The 21,432-nt window shown below is 43.2% G+C and overlaps 1 protein-coding gene across 2 annotated transcripts in view; it reads left to right on the top strand.

The window, feature by feature from the left end:
• The window catches only part of esrrgb (estrogen-related receptor gamma b), a 35,753-nt gene extending 20,764 nt beyond the window's left edge, over positions 1-14,989 (top strand). Inside the window, exons 4-8 of one of the 2 annotated variants that reach the window (XM_061091670.1) lie at positions 4,224-4,314; positions 4,555-4,583; positions 4,880-5,041; positions 11,578-11,847; positions 14,745-14,989. In XM_061091670.1, coding sequence (XP_060947653.1) covers positions 4,224-4,314; positions 4,555-4,583; positions 4,880-5,041; positions 11,578-11,847; positions 14,745-14,989 — 797 coding nt within the window. Of the gene's footprint in view, positions 1-4,223; positions 4,335-4,554; positions 4,584-4,879; positions 5,042-11,577; positions 11,848-14,744 lie in introns of both variants that reach the window. The other variant, XM_061091669.1, reaches the window with a different exon arrangement.
• The last annotated feature ends 6,443 nt before the right edge of the window (positions 14,990-21,432 follow it).

The raw sequence follows: 21,432 nt of genomic DNA, 5'->3' as shown, positions 1-21,432 counted from the left end.
TATATCACCCCTGACAAGTGACATGGAATCGGACCTTGAGCTACAGTACTTGTTCCCCCCCGGCTGGCACCCTTCTCCCTCCGCAGTTCAGCCGACACAAACCGAATTCAACGCCGATACGCCGCGGGTCCTGAATCGACCCGGCCACCTCCAGCTGTGCAGATGTTTTCGATTACCGGCACATCTGTGGCCGGGGTGTTTCTGTAATGCACTGCGTTACCCGCCATGGACACGCCGGCTCAGATTTATGAAAAGTGTAAAACATGATAAAGAGGCCGACGCCAGTGTGTGCGGTTGTGGGAGAACAACTCCAGCTTTGTCTTGTCAGCCAATTAGAGCAGGTGGGACGCCATCCTCATACACCCCACCCCCCACCCCCTCTTCCTCTTGTCCCATATCCATTTTCTCAGAGGCTCCCTCCTCGCCGCAGCCCACCCAGTCTCTTCACAATCAAACACGAGCTGCCCGATACCTTCAGCTCTGTGCAGGTTTCACACTCTCGGCCCCTTTAGAAGCGGCTCCGCAAGGGCAAGGTCCCCGCGCCTCGTAAAGGGCGAGCGGCGGCGCAGGAGGGGGGGGCGCACGCTGCATCCCTCTGATTTTTCCCAGCTAAAATAGGGAGCTCCTAATCTCCCCTTGGCAGCGATCGAGAGCCGGCCAATTCTGACACATTCTCTAGAAAGAAGCGCCTCTGACAGGTGAGCAGCTGAAAATAGTTGTGTGAGATACACGCACACATGTTCATATCGTCACACACACACGCTTGTTACACAGTGTATGAGAAGGAACACATGAGCTTCTTCTGCCAATCACTCATAGATCTGCTCAGTGATATTTATTGTTAGCGACCTAATTCTATTCCGGGCACTTTGTTTTTGATGTAAATTAATTAACTGGTTCTGCAATTTACTAGCTTTAATAAAGATTATTTTTGCTGACACATAGAAAACACTGAGGACATTAAAGTCATGTTCTGTCTTTGAAGTTGAAGATTTAAACTATAAATTTATTCTCGAAAAAATATTCGTAGGTTTTAATCTGATACATAAAATATATTGTATGATTCTGCCACAGTGTAGATTGAGAGGATGTTTCCAAACTTGAAGCTTAAAACCCATGTTAAGTATTTTATATTTAGAATTACAGTATTAACAAGCTCAATTTTTTTTATCTCTGCAATTTTTAAGCAAGATAAATACATTTTACCTCCAGATTTATTGCACATGTAAACACTGATGGATCTTTCACAATGAATTGGAAATTAAAAGTGTTATTACACTGTGAACAGAATATGTAAACACGATAAGTGCAACAATTTAATGCCTCTTATGTTGGTGTTTGCGTACAAGAGGACATGGTATCAGCACTTTCACAAAATCCAGATCCAAATTTTGTTAAAAGTTTAAAAAGAGTTTTTAAAACTATTTCTGGTGTTTTGTTTTAAAGAGGATATGGAATCTAGATATGGAGTATTTTTAAACTCCTGATTTTGACTGTGCCATTTAAGAATTATTGTTATTATTGCAAAAATAATCTTTTTAAACTGAATTTAAAAGAATTGTGTTTGTACTTAAAATAGCTTTAAAAATTCACTGACACACACACACACCGCCACCACCAGAAAAACACAGCAGCTGTAGTCAGGACTGTGCTTTAAGGTTGCACAAGTCAATAATGATATTGAATGTGAAAGGGAAGCCGGGGTCAGGTGGCCATAAAGATCGCTCCTATGCAAACATGCCTCATCGTCTTTAAACACACACACGCACACACACACAGTGAGGATGGATTGTCAGGCACTATCTTTGTGTGTCTCTCTCATCGTTTGCAATAAGTTACGAGCATGTTGTCCTCTATGATCCCACCGAGCTCATAATATCCAGCACACGCTCTTCTTTCATCTCATTCCCCACAATCTTCTACCACATAACCTCAGCCCCTGCATCCATATTTTGGCTGCCACATTTTATGAAGGGCCAGCAACCCGGGCGGCGGGTAAAAAAACAAAAAGAAGTATCTGGATGCTTTTAAGATGATCTGTGCACCTGCCTGTTCACAGGCTCTTCCTCTCACTACCCAGACACAAGCTGTCCTCTGGACGCGAATTTTCTTGAAGCATGAAGGCTGCTTGGGATTTTGGGCATGAGTTGTGGAATGTGGTGCTGACGATGACACACACACACACACACAGCACTCTCTACAAGGGGCCTCGTCCAGCTGTCTTGTTGTGGTCAGATTCTCAGTACTGTGCCGTATCACATGGGGAGGAGATAATCCTGCACTGGTTGGATCAGACACTGGCCGGGACAGGCAGCAGAGTTGGGCTGTGTGGGAGGAGACGTTCACCCTGATGCTAAAAGCAAGAGAAAAAAGAAAGTGACAGAAAGAATAAAACAAAAACTGAGATTTTGCAGAAAACTGATACATTCAGCCAAAAGCAGCAGAGTGTTTTGTCTTATTCCCCCGACCCTCCCATTCTTCAGCATTAGCTAATCCTTTTTTCACCCTCTCTTTCTCTCTCTTTCTGTCATTCTCTCTGCCCTCCTGCCACGGCTCTCTGCCGTTTGCGCCGCTGCTAAGCTGTAAACTGAAACTGGTTAGCGCTGAGCTCTTAATTCTTGTCAGTATCTATTAATTATGGGCCAGTTGGATGTTCCAGTTCAAACGTCCCCCGCAGATCTTGGAATTCTAACTCCGGCTGCCTGGTCACTTGTCGCTTGTCGCAGCCACATGACCCTGCACCCCCCAGCAGGGAAACCAAACCTGTGTGTGTGTGTCTGTGTGTGTGTGTGTGTGTCGGTGTGTGCGTGTGCGTTGTGTGTGTGTGTGTGATTGCTTCTGTGTGCAGATGATGGTAGATGTCACGGACAAAAGTAGCAACAATTCACTGTCACTTAGTCTGATCATGGGTGTGGGCTGCATGAATTGAGGCTACACACAACTAATATATTTTATACAACTAAGTGCACAAACTTGTTGTTTTGCGAGAGGAGCCTTTACTAACTCTGCCTGCCTTCATTAGGCCAATGTGTGCCATCAACCAGGGAGAAGCTACTGAACTGATTTAATATGTGGAGTACATGTGCACGGTTTCCTGAAGTACAATTTGTAATTTTAAATTTACCTTAACCGTGAGTGATGGTAAAAACTACCGGCGAAGCTCCATCTGTCGACGAACCCAGTTTCTAGCTGCCTAACTGACTAATTAAAACTGCATCCACATGTGTTCAAAGAACAAGAAGTCTATTTGCGAGCCTTATTGATTACTTTAAGGCATACAAATGGAAAGCTGTGTTAGGAGAGGGGCTCTCGATTTAGCTTCAATCTGCCAGGCATAAAATGATCTCACTGTGTTTGCTGGGAAGAATGAGCTCCCTCTGGGCACGCCGGGTAATTAGGTTAGTGGATAGTCGGTGTCAGGAAATTGAAAGACCATCCTAATCGGATTCTTTTGTTTCCAGGGGAATCAGAGGAATTTATATGAGTCACTGGGAAACCTCGCACACAACTCAATTCCACTTGACCATGTAAAAACCTGTTTGCTCTGCCTACACATCCTCAAACAACTTTTAATACGAGCGCGTGAATCCGGCACACGAGGAGCTGCCGATGTAGCCCGCGTCCTCTGAGATGGCTCTCTAGATAATCCCAGATATGTCACGTTCGTATACTAATAGGTTCCAACACTCGTTTGTCTGTAACAAGGAAGCATCGAACAGTTTAGACTCAAATGGTTCAAAGTAAAGGAATGAAACTCGGTAGTCCCTTTAGTAGCCTAATATACACAATAAAAATAAACATGCCAAATACTGTGATGTCTTTTTTAAGCAGTATAGGCTATATATATATATATCAATACATATTCCTTCAGAAATATACTACAAAAAAGTGTATTTTTACAGGTCCCCAGTTTTTTGCATCATATTGAGGTTTTAAAAATTTTAAACAATGAAATCCTGAAGAGAAATGTATGACTCAGCAAAATATATGGAGAGAAATGCAATGTTTCTTAATAAAAATATATAAAAAAGAGTATACAGTTTTATTATTAGCAGCAGTTTTACCTGCATTCGTAGATGTAAAAGCATACATTTGGTTATGCAGCACTTGATTGACAAAATTAAGATGAATTAACAAACAAAATATGTATCTGTAGATGTTGCAACTCTTTGCTCTTGTGAGTTTTATTTTTTGATTCTCTGTGTTTGATCTTTCTTCATCAGGTGTGCGTCTGGACCGGGTGAGAGGCGGGCGACAGAAGTACAAACGAAGGTTGGACGCAGAGAACGGAGGCTACCTCGGCCTCACTCTCCCCCCTCCTGCCAAAAAGCCATGTGAGTTTTTCTTTGTGTGCGTGTGTGTGTGTGCGAGTGTGTTTTTATATCATTGAGTCAGTTGAAATATCGGCAGTATCTTCTGGCATACGGAAAAACCTTTATTCAGTTTTTTATATAATATACAGAATAACAACATGGTACATTTATGAAACTCTGCAGGTTGAGAGCTGAGATTTGCAAAACTGCAATTAGAAATCTATTAATCTATAATAAAATACCTCACTGAGGAACATGTGCCCGGTGACGGTTTGTGGATGATATATTTTAACTGTCATCCATTTATGCTAACGTCAGATTCATCACCAGGCAAACCTGTCACCTGTTTTGGAATTAGATTGTAGATTATTATTATTAAATGTACAAAAATATGTATATTCTCTAAACTAAGCCTTTCCAAATAGAGCATGTATCCACTGTATCATTTTGCTATTTTCCTAAAAAAACAAATGAATGTCCGGTCCTTTGAAACTGTCACACAACACAGAACATTTCTCTCTTTTCTCTCGTCTCTCTATCTCTGTGTCCATCGTCGTCTCTCTCAGTGACAAAGATCGTTTCCCATCTGCTGGTGGTGGAGCCGGAGAAGATCTACGCCATGCCTGATCCCACCATGCCCGACGGCGACATCAAGGCCCTGACCACGCTGTGCGACCTGGCCGACCGCGAGCTGGTGGTCATCATCGGCTGGGCCAAACATATCCCAGGTAGGGAGACGTTAGCGCTAATGAATGGTTTTCTGAAACGTTTGGTTTCTTCTTTATTCAAAAATGAGGGTGGATTTAACAATTGTTTTTTCGAGAATATCACTCAGTAGAGCTCATAACTTCATCAAGGCCCAACAGTCCATTATTAAACCATATTTAAATTCACTACATCAAGATTTAAACCTACCTGATATTAAATATTCTCAATTTGGTGCAAATCAGTTGAGTAATTTCCTCGTAATGCTGCAAACAAACACTCAAACAAATGCAGACGAAAGCATAACCTCCTTGGGAGAAATAGAAATCACTAGATGACTGTGTATAGAATAAATATATGACACACGAAACAAGCTGTTGCTTCATAACATGAATAAACATATTTACTGATAATAACATCGTACAAATATTTTGGTTCCAGGAAACTTCATGGGTCTCATTCTGTTGGTAAAGCGAAGATGTGAACCCACATTTGTTTCAGTTAATTTGCTGAAATGAAACAATATGAGATTAGTGAAGTAGTTCACTGACTGTTGCACACACGCGCACGCACATAAACACACACATTCATGCGCACACACAGGATAATTAACATCTGCTACTCATCTGCACCTAAGGGAGAAGCTAGTCCCATATTCTAAAATCTAATCAATAAAGAGCAGCTGAAACCTTTGATTTGACTGGGTAGGGTGGGAGAGTCTGTGGGGGGGGTTGTGTTTGGGAACCGCCCCTATGTCAATGTATTCCATTTCAATCCTGGACTTAAAGAAAGCAATCCTCTTACTTACTTAAGGGGACTACACAGGGCCTGTGGTAAAATTGATTTATTTAGGGAAATACTGACGGATTTCCCCGCTCCTTGTTGACAAATTCTTAAATAAGGCTTGTTATGCAAATGTCCACAGATCTTCTCTTTTCTTCTCATCTCACCGAGTTGAAACAGACACTTTGGACCCCGGTGCGTTTAAAGGGGGGCACAGGTTGGAGTCAAAGCAGATGCATCACATTGATCCAGTCAAAGAAAAGACAGAGTAAAGTTGCACATAAAGCTGATGTAACTGAGCGATGTTCTAGATGTGTTTTTTGTAGTGTTTATTTCTCCCAGTGAATGAGGTCAAACACCCATGACAGCAACTATTTAGTAAAACAGTAACACACAAAGATATTGAATTCCCGGTCTTAGAAAATCAAGTAAATCTGCATATCCTGTTCCTTCCTGAAATGATTAATCGTGTATCAAAATACTATAATCAGCTGTAATGCCATTCGTTCCCGATTGTAAACTTAACAACTGGAGAAAGCTTTTCTCTTCCGTCGCTGGTTTATTCCCAGCTGGCACATCACTAACCAGCTGCTTAGCCCTCTGTTTAGCCCTAATCTCTGATTCGTCATCAGATTTACGTTTGACCGCTTAAAAAAAGCAATTTGGAGCGGGTGAAGGTGTGCCGATCCCGAACCTGCCCGGGAACCTCTGACCAATGAGTCCGGCAGTGACAAGGGTTTTCTTTAGCATACTTAGCATGATTACAGAAAAACTACTGGACAGATTACCCTGACACTTGCAGTATGGATCAATAATTAAAAAATTAATAAAATTTTCGAGATTGGGCGTTATTTCAACATATTCCTTGATTTCTGTACCAAATAATTCATGGAGCTTAATGAAAACACTAATATGTTTTGACAGAATTTTATAAATGTGTGAAATTTGGTGCAAATCCAAATAAAACTCTGGAGATTTAAAACTTGGTTTCACAAGGGGACTGTTGGGCAAAAGCGGAGGTTTACACTCCGGGCCATTCTAGTTCGGGTATATTCTTCAGAGAGTGAAAAAGAGGCCAAACAGGGCAACGACAATCAAATCCCTCAATTTAATCATCGCCACGGGGTGCAGGAATAAATTCATATTTTTGGACCTCAATCTCATTTTACATTTTCTATGTATAACTATTGATCTTTTATTCTACGAGGATCTCAATCCAGGAGTTATTAAAGGGGCATGGGACACTCCAGGGACATTTTACCCGGGGCCACGGGGTCAGAGTGTCACCAAGTAACGATTAAGACAAAAGGGGTCCCTCCAGTTTAACAGTCCACTCCCACCATTACACTCATAGACCACTGCGCAAATGGCCTTAACGATGAGGTAATAAGAGTCATTACTGCAGATCGCCCCATTAATGCAAAAGTCCTTCAGCACCCGAGATGTGGGGACCAGAGAGGAAACATGCAACGTTGAATAGATTTTCTGCTCCACGTTTCTCAATATTAATACATACACAAGTTTGATATTTCTTTGAATAAAAGGAAATATTTGTGCCGAATAGATGGACGTTCTTGAAATAACAATGTAAACACGGAAAAGTGACTGGGTGCATCACACGGACTCGTGGAGCAGTCGTCTGGAGGGCAGAGGTGTCCATTAATTTGTGCAGCAGTTAACACACACACACCCTCGAAGACACGGAGCTGCACACAACATGTGTAGATTTATATTCCAGGCAGCAGCATTTAGTGCCCTCTGGTATTTAACGTTCACTCAGTTCAGAGCATGGCTTTCTACCTCTTTGGTCCCCCCCTCTCTCTCTCTCTCTCTCTCTCTCTCTCTCCCTCTTTCTCTCTCTCTCTCTCTCTCTCTCTCTCTCTCTCTCTCTCTCTCTCTCTCTCTCTCTCTCTCTCTCTCCCCCTCCCCACCATCGTATCTTTCACACACACACTCTCCGGCTTCCTTGTTCTCCTGCTCCCCTGGCTCTCCCTCTCCTGCTCCTCCTGCTCATATAGGGCCCTCTAGTCTCATTATTACCTCTGTCTTTTTATTAGGCCCATTAGGGCTCTTAGGAGGCCTGTAATGATACTAAATGAATAGAGAGTGAACTGCTGTCTGTTTTAGACCCGGCTCTCAATGACAGCTTCAAGCTTCACTGCCAACCACTCAGTCTCCTCGTTTTCCTGAATAGGGATTCAATTACTCATCTGATCTCTACCTGTACTGTACTGTTGCATCGAGACACTCCTTTTATTTCCATGGTGTTGGTGTGTATCTCATTGGGTACTTTACAGAAATATTCATAGAAATATATACAAATTGTAAAGTTTTTGATATTATGGTGCGCTGGTCCAATATTTTAGGGTTAGACAGGGGGGTTGCAACATGGGAGGCAAGGGAGCCCCCCCCCCGAGAACAGCTCATCCACAATTTAGTGTACTGTGAACCCCCTTCATTTCTATGATTAACTATGTAGAGGCTTCTGTAATGACACCATGGTTGGAAGCCCCCCAATGAGGCCCGACAGAGATCTGGTTGAAGACTAGAACCTCTGTCATGTATCATGTGTTTCTTGGTTGCTGGGACCCCTGAAGTCCCTGGACAAGCTGAAGATCGTCGATTTAGTTCCAATTTCCGACTCAGATTCTGTTTTTAGGTATCCTCTATTTTGCCAAATAAAACCATATACTCCAAAAGTGAATCGCCACCTACTGGCTGACTGCAGTTTAGGTGTTTGATTATGTGAAAACTGGGTCAAATGATTGACAGCCGAGACTGACTTGTGATTGGTCGAGCACTTGTATCGATATTGGATATTTTGGCTTCATTTCTGGATGGTAAGAAGAAGTAGAGACGTGTCATCCAGCTTCGTATAAAGTATATGGGTAAAACAATCAGTCAAATGTGTAAAAAAAAAAATACCTTTCTATTTATCACATCATTTCCCAGTCAGCCTTAGCACGTTGTCTTTTCAGTTTTATTGTTGCTATAGTAAATGTTCCCTGCCTTGATAAGACATAATAGTAGATAATAATTCCTTTTCTTATAGTTCAGTAAAAAACTGAAGTATCTCTTGTCTCCGTCGTGCTTTTTGTCATCAAGTGGAGGAAACTACAGAGACACAGACATTCTCCAGTTTGCTCAATATTGTGTCATGTTTGGTCAAACGGCAGTAAATCAGTAGGGTGAAATATTGATATTTCATCAGGGGGGGGGAATCACCCTCCAGAGTGACACTTGACTCAGCCACCTCCGGGCGACGTATCTGAAGCTGTGGGGCGACCCCCCGGGAGCCGGGAAGTCTCTCCATCGCTTCAGTAAATTGAAGTGAAGAGAGAGAGAAAAAAAACAGGGAGGCTGGGGAAAAGAAAAGAATGATGAAGTAAAGGAGGAAGCAGTTGAACAGTATGTCGTGTAGTATGGAAAAAAGCAGAAAATAGAAAAGTGAGCGTATGACAAAAGAAATGGTGCAAAGATATAAAATGTGTTCATGTTTTTTGTGATCCATATAACAGTTTAAACACTGGTATTAAGTGTTTTTTTTATGTCTTTACTCCTGTTTTATTATCCTAAATACACCTGTAGAGTATTAAACCCATTCATTTCTCTTTTATACTTGTCTTTTGGGGATGGGGAGTGAATTCATGACTTCCTGAGCCCACAGTATCTACATTCAGTGATCCTGCACTCCTCCCATCCCCCAACTAAACATGTACCGGATGTCCTCCATCAACTGTCTGTTTGTCAGATCTGAGGCTTGGATCGATCCCCCTTTCGCATTTGGCGGACTGATTACAATCTACTAATCAATGACACCCCCACTGCTCTTTTCTCTCCGCCCCATTCTCTCTCTTTCCATCGTCCCTCTATTTGCTTGATAAGAACCATCGGGAGGACCTCTTTTAAGTCAACCTGCCCCATTCCCGTCCATAAAAGCTCAGATTTAAGTAAAGCAGAGTGGTGGGTTCAGGACCCTGGTCAATACTGGCAGTCACCTCCCTATTCAGCGTAGAGCAGTGAAAGGTATTGTGGCGTTTCGGGTCCTTTCAGGTGTCTCTCTGTTTGATGGGGTGTGTGTGAATGTTAGAGGAGAGAGTTGATGGGTCGACCTCGAGATGTTGGATGAAGTGAGTTCAGAAGGTTGAACACTTCAGAACAAAGAATAAAGGTGCAGGCTGCAGGTGAATGAATGAACCATAAGGTTATCCGTATGAATACAGTCTTTCTCAAGGTGTAACTTAATGTTATAACCAGCTCAATTCTGAATAAGACCAATGTGAGTTTAAATCTCTGACTGTAAATAAAGATGGACGACACGTCACCCCTTCCTCCCACTATCCAGAAATCAACTAAAATATCACGGATACGAATGCCGCCATGTTGCACATTTGGAGACAGAGTCTATGCAGTGTAGTGATCGGGGAATGGGGCTCAACCAATCACAAGCCAGTCTCAGCTGTCAATAATAACGTTTCACCCTGTTTGTAGAGCATCAAATAACTTATTGAATCAATTATTATTTATTTATTATTTTCTACTTTTTCTCTGGTCAATGTCCTATCCACTAACATGGAGGAGCAGGGATGTATGGCCGATACTACAACCATCCATTTTCTCCATTTTTATATGAAGTTAATGGTTAACATAAATGAGTCCACCATATTTGAACACAACTCTTCTTTATTATACTGTTTTCTTTTACACTGTTATTCCCCCAATCGTTTTCGGCTACAATGACTTTGTCCGATTTCTGTCTGAGGCTGCTTTATTGTTTGTAATTCAGATTGGTGACTTTACGAGAGATATCTTAATTACAAAAATAAAAGATATACTGTAAATAGCAATGCAAGCGATACATCATCCAGGCAACTGAGCAAATCCACATTGATACAGTGGAAAGCTCGTTAATGGACCTTGGAACTTGCTATTTTGTCAAAGTAAAACCAACTTTTCACTCACTTATTTTACATAAAACAGTTACTTTAATGCCAATGTGCTCTCACTTTTCCTTTTAAAACTACAAAATTACATAACTATTATGTAATTTCTCATATGCTGACCTCTATATATATTCATTCCCATTCATTTAAATCAACTTTCAAGTGTTTAACTGTTAATTATGTGAATCTGAAATGCTTTAATTTTTTCTTGAAAATTCACTTGACTAATTGATGAACTTTATATAGACCGCCCTGATGAAGGCACAGAAACTGGAAAATGCTTGAGGAATAAAAATGAGCTCAAATGTAGAAAAGTGTGTTTGAGTTTATGATGAAAAAACTGATTATATATATTTATTTAGTTTGACTACTTAGTCCATTTTAAAATCCAGACTTTATTCCTTATCGTAAAGACAAGTTAGTTTTATGTTGTTTCTTCATTATGTCTCGACTAAAGTCGGAGCTGGTGTGAGCGAGGAGTGGATTTGTCCTCACTAAGTGCCACCTCATGTGCTTACGCAGTGGGTCACAGCAGAAGTGTTGACGGTTGATGGGTGAAGCAGCCCTGGCTCATGTTTCAAAGACCTCCACACTTGACTGATTTATATTCCCCCTCTTAAGCCATCGCATACAGTGGTCGGCCTCCGTTTCAAGTGGGGCTTCTCTGGGGATTGTGCAGCCCTGTACACACAGCTCATAAAAACACATAGAGGACTTGAAATGGCCCAATTAAAGTGCAGTGGCTTTAATGGGTTGATCTCACGCTCGGTCATGTGGTCGTCCAGCAATACCTGGAAAGCAAAAAATAACATGCCGGTGTTTTAATCCTGCAGGTTTTTCCACTCTCTCGCTGGCAGACCAGATGAGTCTCCTGCAGAGCGCCTGGATGGAGATCCTGGTGCTGAGCATCGTGTTCCGCTCGCTGCCCTGCGAGGACGAGATCGTGTACGCGGAGGACTACGTGGTGGACGAGGAGCAGGCGAGGATTTCCGGCCTGCTGGACCTGCACGTCGCCATCCTGCCGCTGGTGCGACGCTACAAGAAGCTGCGCATGGAGAAGGAGGAGTTTGTCACGCTCAAAGCCATCGCCCTCGCCAACTCAGGTGAAATGAACCTCCTTGATCCCCAGAGGTGGAGGAAGTACTCAAACATTTCACTTAAGCTGAAAGAACAAAAATGTACTTAAGAAAAACAACCATTACAACCATCGCTTTCTACTGGAGCTGGTTGAAAATTATGCAGGAAATTATTTATCTTGCTATAACGTTTGGCCATGTCGTCCAGCCTTAAACAAACATATAACTGGCACCATTTTGACCAGGAGGTGCGTCTCTATGTTAAATCTCAAAGATAGTTGGCATTTAATTAAAGCAAACAAAGAAAAAAAACACAAAAAAAACAGTCAGGTGATCGTCTATATCTGCTTTGTTGATCACCTCCACGGTGAAGGATGTCTGATAAGAGGGGGACAAAAAGGTCACCAGCGTGGTTGTTTAATTTGACTCACACCCCCCCCCCCCATGTGTGGGAGAGTGTGTGCATCTATATTTTAATTTGTGTGTGTGTGTGTGTGTGTGTGTGTGTGCGCGTGTGTGTGTAAGAGAGACTGTCACATTGCGCTCTCATTCTCTCCATCTCCATAACAGTAGCTGCCAGCGCGCCACAGCCGAGGGAGATATATTTAGCATTTCATTAGGAAAACAGGGGCTGTCAATAAAATGTGTTAAGTGGAGTGGAATGAGCGTCGGGGAGCGACGGGCCTCGTTTGTTCCAATGTGAAGATGCTGTGCCCGTATCGACAGTTTGCTTTTCATGAGGCCGGGCCTGTCCCCCCCCGCTAATCAATGCCTGTTAGGAGTCTTTTCTCCTGCCTGACTGAAAAAATGAAAAATGCTGAGGCCAGGGCTTTAGTCTTCTGATGACAAACTCTCCATGGGAGAGGGGAGAGTGGAGATCGGGGGAGGATACGTGAGGAGGTGAGGGCTGCGGGGGGGGGGGGGGGGGGAGGGGGTGATGGAAAGACAGGGGATGTAAAGGTAAGGGAGAAGTGTGAGAGAGGAAGGCAGGGGCTGGGAGGGAGGCTCAGGGAGGGCGAGAGGGCAGCGCCGGCTCGTTTGAACCCAGTGTCGGGGAGCTCCGGCTCCACGGGGTCCTGTGGGTGTGACAGCTGTGGAAATTCATGGCCATTGATTTTGTAATTAGCGGAGTATCGACGGGATTGACGCCAGGCTGCTGACGGATTACATGGAAATTGTTTCTTCAAAGTTAGTTTTGCATTCCGCCCCTAACCTCCTTCAACACACACACACACACACACACACACAGACCCTAAAACAGTCACACACTCTCCCTGTGCATTTCCACACACTGACACACATTTGGAAACATATTCTTTCTTCCCCTCCCCTCTCATTCTCTCTCTCTCTCTCTCTCTCTGTTTCTCACACGCACACATGCTCGCACGGCCAAACGAGGATCAGATCGGCATTAACATGAAGGTTTCAAATGAAGAGTAGCTGGAACACATGTGCGGTCCACATAGCCTAGTTAATTTCCCAAGATAGAAATGCAATTTACACAGAAGGCGACTGGTAAAAGAGACTTAATCAGTCAGTTAGGAACATAATTAGCCTTGTACTTTCCTTTTTTCTGCCTCATTTACATGTTCACACACGGTCTCGCTTCACTCCGCAACTTTGGCGGCGGCGGCGATCTAATCCACTCAGCCGCTTCAATCAGCGGCCACGTTGGGTTCGGCCTCAGTAATAACAGCGTGTTTAGGGCGAAACAAGTGGAATTTACTGGGATAGATAAAGCCGAGATGAATTGTTTTGATTCAATTATGATACTGGATTGAATTCACATTCTGTTTTATCGTGGAGTTGATGAATTGTGGATATGATGCATACACAGATTAGACCTGACACTGTGAGTCTGGGCAGTGAAATTGGCTGAAAGCAAACCGCTGCTTGTCCATTAAAACTCTCTCCGTCAGTTTGTCCTTTGGAGGACGAGTGCGTTTTTTTCTTCGAACTTGTAGACTTATACATAGATAGCAGTTTTTAATAAGTCTCGACTGGTTTTATTTTAGAGCCTATACATAAGGGGGCCAACTGCTCTTTCTTATGGAAATGAAGGCCATCTGCTGCCATCATTCAGCTGAACGATATCCTAGTAATGCAGCCATCTGAATTCATTAGCAAGGGGGGGGGGGGGGGATGTATGTGGTCCATGATACCAAAAGAAATGAATCTTTTTCCTGTCCCACTGTATATTTATACAGACCTACAGTACATCTCCCTCTCCTGCCTCTCCCCAGAGTCCTGGCCACGCTTAGGCATTTATTTAAGGAGTGTCATTAACCACTAACAAGAGACAACCTCTCTCCAAAATTGCATGTTTACAAAGACTGGATGCGGAATCGAAAGCCGGCTGACGCTGCTGCAGAAACACCAAAGTTGCCGCAGCTGCGGATGTGCTGCGCAATGCAGATCAGTAGAAAAGGCTTTTCATCGAATGCATTTGTTTTGTCCGCCAAGGAGGTTCTGTTTTTATCTGCATTTGTTTGTTTGTTAGTTTGAACGATACTGCAAAAAACCACTGGGCTGATTACAACAAATCTTGCTAGAAGAGTGGGTTATGGGTCAGGGACGAACTTAATACATTTTGGTGCAGATCCAGGATTTAATTTCTTGCTTTTTTTAACATTAAGAGACATCTTTGTTGAATTCTCAGATAATTGTGTGAATATTGATTTAGCAGTGTACGTTTATTTCAGCTGGTGTATAGTAACAAAAACCTCTAGAAACCTGTAACTACCACAAATGTGGAGTTGAGAAATCTAATGTGGCCTTACTTATGTCGGACGTGTGTGCTCAACACCAGTTTAATATGTAACTTTAAAATATGAATGATTAAATATTTACTGTTTGTCTTCCTTCCCTCCATCATTCCATCATATTTTCATTCTTCCCTCCCCCACCACCATTTCCTGCCCCAGACTCCATGCACATAGAGAACATCGAGGCCGTCCAAAGGCTCCAGGATTCTCTCCACGAGGCCCTGCAGGACTTTGAGGGCCCCCAGCACCCGGAGGACCCTCGGCGGGCCGGCAAGCTCCTCATGACCCTGCCGCTGCTCCGTCAGACCGCCACCAAGGCGGTTCAGCACTTCTACAGCATCAAAATGCAGGGCAAGGTCCCGATGCACAAACTATTCCTCGAGATGTTGGAGGCCAAGGCTTGACACCCGGGGCCAGATGCTTGACAGGCAGCTGCATTGCCCAATCCGAGGCGAGAGACAGCCCGTGAAAACGAAGGCAGCGTGCCAACTGACAGTGAAGGGATGAAGCTTTGGACTACTGAGTCATTTTAACACTTTTAAATCGTATTAAACATAAAGAGAAAAAGGAACTGGAGAGGCTCGAATATCAACCTGATTGATGTGGGATCACGATGATGTATATAAAGATGTTGTGTACAGAAATCAGGCAACTAAAGGTCTTGTTATAACCAGAGACCCACTGCTGTATATCACCTGAAGCTTCTGTGAATTTGTTTCTTATCTTATTTTCATCTCAAAATGAAAAGTGTGTTAATTTAAATGTCCTGAAGAACTGCGTGGCTACGTGACGGCCCCATTACGTGTTTTTTTGTTTTTCGTTTCTTCCTTTGGTATTTTCTAATCTCAGTTGTTGAAGCAATAGTCTCTAACTGGTCTGCATATAATATGTGTACTGTATATTGTGTGAACTTGCACTGGGCAGGGGAGGGGGGGCGGGGGGGGGGGGGCAGGAGGAGGGAGCGGGGAGAAATGTTAGACATATTCTTATATTCGTCATCAAAGAAAGCGCCGCCCACTGCGGGCGTGTAACTCGACTTCCTCGTGATATATTTACCTCATAGTAGCTTCATCGACTCAGTGGTGATGGTCAACTCAGTGCTCACAGGAGGACGGAGGTTGGCTGGTGGTCACAGTTCACAAAGTGTTTGCACTAAGCATCCATGAACAACGCGGCAATAATGGGTGTTATTGCGTCCGGCAGCGAAATGAGCCTCGGTTCGTCGGTTTCTGCTTCTAGAGACTCGCTCATCACTTCTCATTGGCAACTAAAACATACTGTGAAACACACACGCTAAGCTAAAAGGTTTTTTCATGTGAACCTTTATTTTTGGATAAATACAGATAAAGGACACAACAACAGCAATGCAATTTAATGCAATCTAATATGGCCGTTAATCCAACCTGATAGCCCTGCAATAATAAAACCACCTTTGTGATGATGGCAACGTTCAGTCGTGTCTCAAAGGTTCGTGTTCAACTCTGTGGTCATTTTGAGTCTATATGTTGTGATGGTGCCGTATTACATTGCATTATATTGTATACGTTTTGCTTTTTCTTGTGTCCAACCCCCCTTTGTTTAGGTTACACTCAAACAAGTGTCACAATATTGAAAGCATCGGTTTTCACCACTGAAAAAGAAATTGATGAATCAGCAGATTCATCAGTTGTGAAAGTGATCATTTGTTGCCATCACAAATTCAAAGTTCTATTTCCTATATCATCAAGGATAAAAAAAAAGAAAGAATTGCCTGTGCATAAACAGCCAATGTAGAAATATTTTGACACCTTACAACAGATGAAAGAAATTCGTTAAATACGACAAACAGTTTTTCCTTTGAACATTTGATCTTTCAATATTTCAAGGCGGCAGGGGAAAAAATGAAACTAAAACTTGTAAGGCTTGTTTTATGTTAGATTCGACAACTGACAACAAACCTGGTTATATTTAACACATTAACAGATGCCTCGTTTAAATGTTTGTGTGCACCAATATAATGACACATGTTTCTGAGCATAACTTGAATTTCATCACTCTGAATTAATGATTAAAGAAAACACGAGACCTCAGTTTACGGATGTTCTCTATCAGTTTTTAGCTCGTCTTTAATGACGCTGTGATCTCATCATTCAGGCTGTTGCTCTACTTTGTGCAGGATTTTACAAACACTCGCACTCTGACACAGGCTAAGTGCGTGGTCCACATATTCCAGAAGTGAAACTAGACTTTTAGAGTGTTATATCTATCTATTGTAAACCAGTTGCCAAATTATTCAAAGAAAGCAGTGAGAGTAACGTGGCACAGTTATCAACATATTTCTTACCGTTCTGAGAACCTGAGCGGGTTGGGTGGAACGAAATAACACGATAATAGATAAATGAGCTGCTCGTAGGATTTTAGTGAGACACATAATCTCCCTTATGAACACTTTCTTGTCTTTAAAGTGTCAAGTGCCATTAGCTTCTGCCCAAACAAGACGTAAAACAGAAAAAGCCAAGCGACCAGTAAATGCAGACAATCCCTACAGGAAACACGCGCTATTGATTCATCGTAATGTAATGCATAGATAATTATAAGCCAATACAGTAGAGAATACAATTCCCATGATGCAATCCCCCTAAATGTATAACTAGCTAATCCGTACCCAGTTGAAGCTGGGGGGGTGGAGTGAACCACCTTTGTACAGTAGCAAACCAAAGCTGAGTGTCGTCAAATGGAGCGAAACATGAGTGAAACTGCATTTTGAGCCAGATATTACACTTCAACGCTGTTTCCTCATGAATATGGATGTTATTTATAAATATGTCATTCATAGTAATAGCGTCATTCTGCTGAGCGTCCGGCTGTGTGTCATGTTCTCATACTGGAGACGAGCTCCATCTGTGTTTGGCCCCAAAAAAAAAACTTGACTACTGCAGACACGCGGATCAGAGCTCGGTCACGTATACCTCCTCTGTGCACTTTAAAAGACTCATAGCAGATAATTTCTCTCCCCAACTTTCCCGTCACCCAAAAATTAATATAAGAAAAATAAAAGAAGAAAAAAAAAAAAAAACGGCTAATTTACTTTTCCGCGTTCTAAAACGGTTCGACTACATCCAATTAATTCTAATTGTCTCCTAAGCTGAAATTCTCAATAGAAATGGAGCAATTAAATTCCTGCTTTGGTTCCACCTTGGGGACGCGAGACGTTTTATTTCGGTTGATGGCGGGGAGGGTTCGTCTTTACAAAGGCGATTTCACGGGTGTCTGTAATAGTTTTCGTAACGGAGTGATCACTGCGCTATGCAATGGCAAAGATGGCCACCTATGTGTTGTGGGGGGGCGTCGGGGCTGACATTTAGCTGTGCTTTGTTTACAACATGGACATTCTGTATAGTGCTGTACACGGCAAATGTATTGTGCATATTTCCCTATATTCCCTATACTGTAGCGGCTGTGCGTTGATATAGCGATGGTCATGTGTTTATTTTGCCTGTTTAATTAATTTTTTCATGATGTAGTAGCAACTTCAGCACCACTTTAGAACCCACCTGAATAGCTGTATAATACAAATCACCGCATTGAGTCAAAAGGGTAATTACTCAAGTGAGAATAGGTCTGTTCTACTTGTCCGGGCTGGGATATTCTCCTTTTATTTGTGTTTTCTGTGTCTGTCTCTGTGGATTTTCGGTTCTCAGCACAGCAGGACGTACAGCGACTGAAGTCATCTCGACCCTATACCTCAATTCATATTTTGAAAATTACACTGGGTTTGGAAGCGGGCCATGGGCTCCTCCTGGGAATCAGTGGCACAGAAATAAAGTGACATCACTGACTGGGTATTAAAAAAAATGTAGATGAACCTACTGCAATTGGGGAGCACATTCCTCGGAGGAGAAAGCTGCTTATTCGCTGTTCCATTTACGGACTTATCTTATCTCCGTGCACGCTGAGATGACGAGATTTACATAAAGCATGGAGGAACCTCCCCGGCCGTCCTGGTCCGCGGTGTGTGAAGGACCCTGCGAGGTGTATGTACCACAGACGTGATTACCCAAGAGGTTTACTCCCCTCCAAAGCATTATGTTAGCAATTGTGATGTATGAATCAAGCTAAAAAGAAGCTTTGGTTCATTTTAATTATAAACTTGCCCAACACTCAGAAAGAGATAGGATAGCAATGCACACACACGCGTTCACAGTGCTGAAAACAAAGGGATGAATATGAAAAAGCCAACCACAGCTGGGTTTCACTGGAAAGTATTGTGTGCCATCTTCTTGTATTCTGTTTGTTGTGTTCATGCCTACTGTACCCATGTGTAAATATGTGCTTTTTGGAGTGAGTCAGATCTAACAGTGCACTGAATGTACAGTGACAATAAAAAATCACATGGTTTATGTATAATCACCGCACGTGATTTCTTCAATATCTTCGAGGCAGCGACTTTGGAAAGAAATCTACAAAAACATATAAGTTTGTACCATATTTAGTGACAAATTAAATTATTTTTCAGGATTGCATATCACAACAAAGTACCCACACACTTCTATCTCATCTACAGGAAACAGGCTTCCTCAGGTCAAGACCCTCAGACCTGGAGAGGAGTGTTTGTGTGGAAATCATCCTGTCGTTGTAGAATAAAAGAAAAATGGGAACAAGAAATCAGCATGTGGGTATTTTTGTGCAGCACCTGCAAAGATATCAGGATTTCTGTGCTTAATGATTTCCAGTAGGGGTCTAATTAATAATATCTTGTTGAATTGGTGAACCAAGCATTTTAAGCACCAGTTCGATCAACTGTTAAATATATGTGAAGATACAGAATAAGACAAGAACAAAGAGAACAATTCTTATTTGCATTTTCCCTTCACATACTAAAAATATACACAACTTCCACAATACACACTATAGATGAAGGGCAAAATGAAACTCGTATTATTTTACATACTCTACTATCGTATACTGCAAAAAAGTTCAATGCTCTGTGTAGTATTCCGGCCTTGTCCTCATCTCCTCCCACATAAAGGAAATGTGCAGTCCAACAGTGCCCAGTATGACCAGTCATGTGTGTGTGCACTTGGATGTATAGCACAGCGACGGAGCCTCGGGGTGTAACGGCATCCTCCCGTCTGGACCGTCACTCTGTCGTCTACCCAGCGTCCCGTTTGACCTTGCCTTGGCTACGACGCCGGCTGAATGCACATCTGACACACTCCCTTCCTTTGTGGTGCAATCCTGTGGAAGTCATTTCATTTACTGGGCTTTCAACTTCAGCCAGTGTGGGGGTCGAGGGGAGGGGGGGGGGGTTGAGTCTGTGTTTAATCAGCCTGCCACGAGCCCTTCCCCTTAAACAAAATCAACCGTGATGTCCAGCGAAGAGATCTCTCAACGGAAGATTGAATTAAAACAAATAAATGGGCTTGTCACTTTTTCATCTTTTTTTTATTTATCCCCTTGGCACGGCTGCGTCCATCCACTCCACGTTATTGCTGCAAATAACCACCGTGCACTGTGCAACTTCGAGGAAACTAAAAGTGGCTAAAAAAACTGAAACAAAACCTTTAATCACTTCTCATGATCGCAGCTTTTTTTCTCTCACACAACTGCGAGTGCTGTGTTGTTCCGGTCGTGCAGAGGAGAATGGGGACGCGGCCCACTGTCCTCACTGTGACTTTGCATCTTGCCGACCACCTTCCGTTCCCCTCAAATCGTGTCTGTGCTGAAGACCGGTGCATTGGCTCTGTCACACTGTGGTCTGTTAATCAGCCAACCTTGTTGCCTACCTCTTTCAGAAAATCTATGATCACACTGTTAGTGCAACCTTGTGCTGTCACCACCGGGCCCCCGGCTGCACGGCCCCGGCCACTCGCGCCGCTTCCGTTCGCCTCGTGGGGGGATTATTCAGCGGCCGAGGTGAGAGTCCACTGAGAATTGGCTGTAAAGTGTCAGTCATGGTTACCCGGAGTGGTGTTGTCTTAGACAATGTAACTAGGTGAAAGTGAGTGAAGGAGATAGGAAACCATCAATATGCTCCCTGTGTAAATTGAAGAAGGTCATGATTTATTGCTCCCGGCTACAGCGCACATACATGCTGAATCTACTATTTTTTTTCTCTCTCTCTCTCTCTCTCTATCTCTCTCTCTCTCTCTCACTCTGTCTCTCTCTCTCTCTCGCCTGGCTCAAGGACAGGTAAGGGTGCCTTTCTCTGCAGCTCATCCCCACCACCATGCAGTCTGTGGCACTCTGTGATGGACAGCCCCCGACAAGGGCCTCTGCTTTCAAAATGAATTGAGCGCCATCTATAGGTAGTGACGGAGACACAGAGAGTGCAGGAAGGCAAGGGATGGAAATGAAATGATCCCTCCACTACCTGTGATTCTCCACATCCACCTGCCTCTCTGGGTTTTTCCTCACCTCATCGGTCACGTCCGGCTTTTGGTCTTTTACCCGGGGGGGCTCAGACGGAGACGGGACAGCTGTGAGGTTTCTAAGGCCTTGCGACAGCTGCATGCCCCTCCTGGCTCTGCATCTGTTTGAGTTGTGGCGTGTATTTCAACGAAAGCAACTTACAGTTCATAGAGGGGTTCTCTCTGGTCTCACCCTAGTAACGAGTGAGCAGATGGAACTTACGTGTTAGGCCTGGAAACGGACCTGCAACCGTCCTGCTGGCTGGAGGCAAGCCGCTTCAAAAATGGGCCGATTCAAATAAGGCCACTTGAGAGAAATCAGGTCTGGGCTGTAAATTCATTCGACGAAACGCAGCGAAGTCCTCTCAGAATCTTTATTATTTATTTGGATGATTTATTATGTCTGGGTTCCTCTGACGTTGTTGCTTTGCCTTTGGAGGGAGCCAGTCGTAACAAAT

The sequence above is a fragment of the Limanda limanda genome, chromosome 18 (assembly GCF_963576545.1).
Source record: "Limanda limanda chromosome 18, fLimLim1.1, whole genome shotgun sequence".
NCBI classification, from domain to species: Eukaryota; Metazoa; Chordata; class Actinopteri; order Pleuronectiformes; family Pleuronectidae; genus Limanda; species Limanda limanda.
Note: the sequence above shows the minus strand (reverse complement) of the source record. Positions and strands in the feature narration are given on the sequence as shown.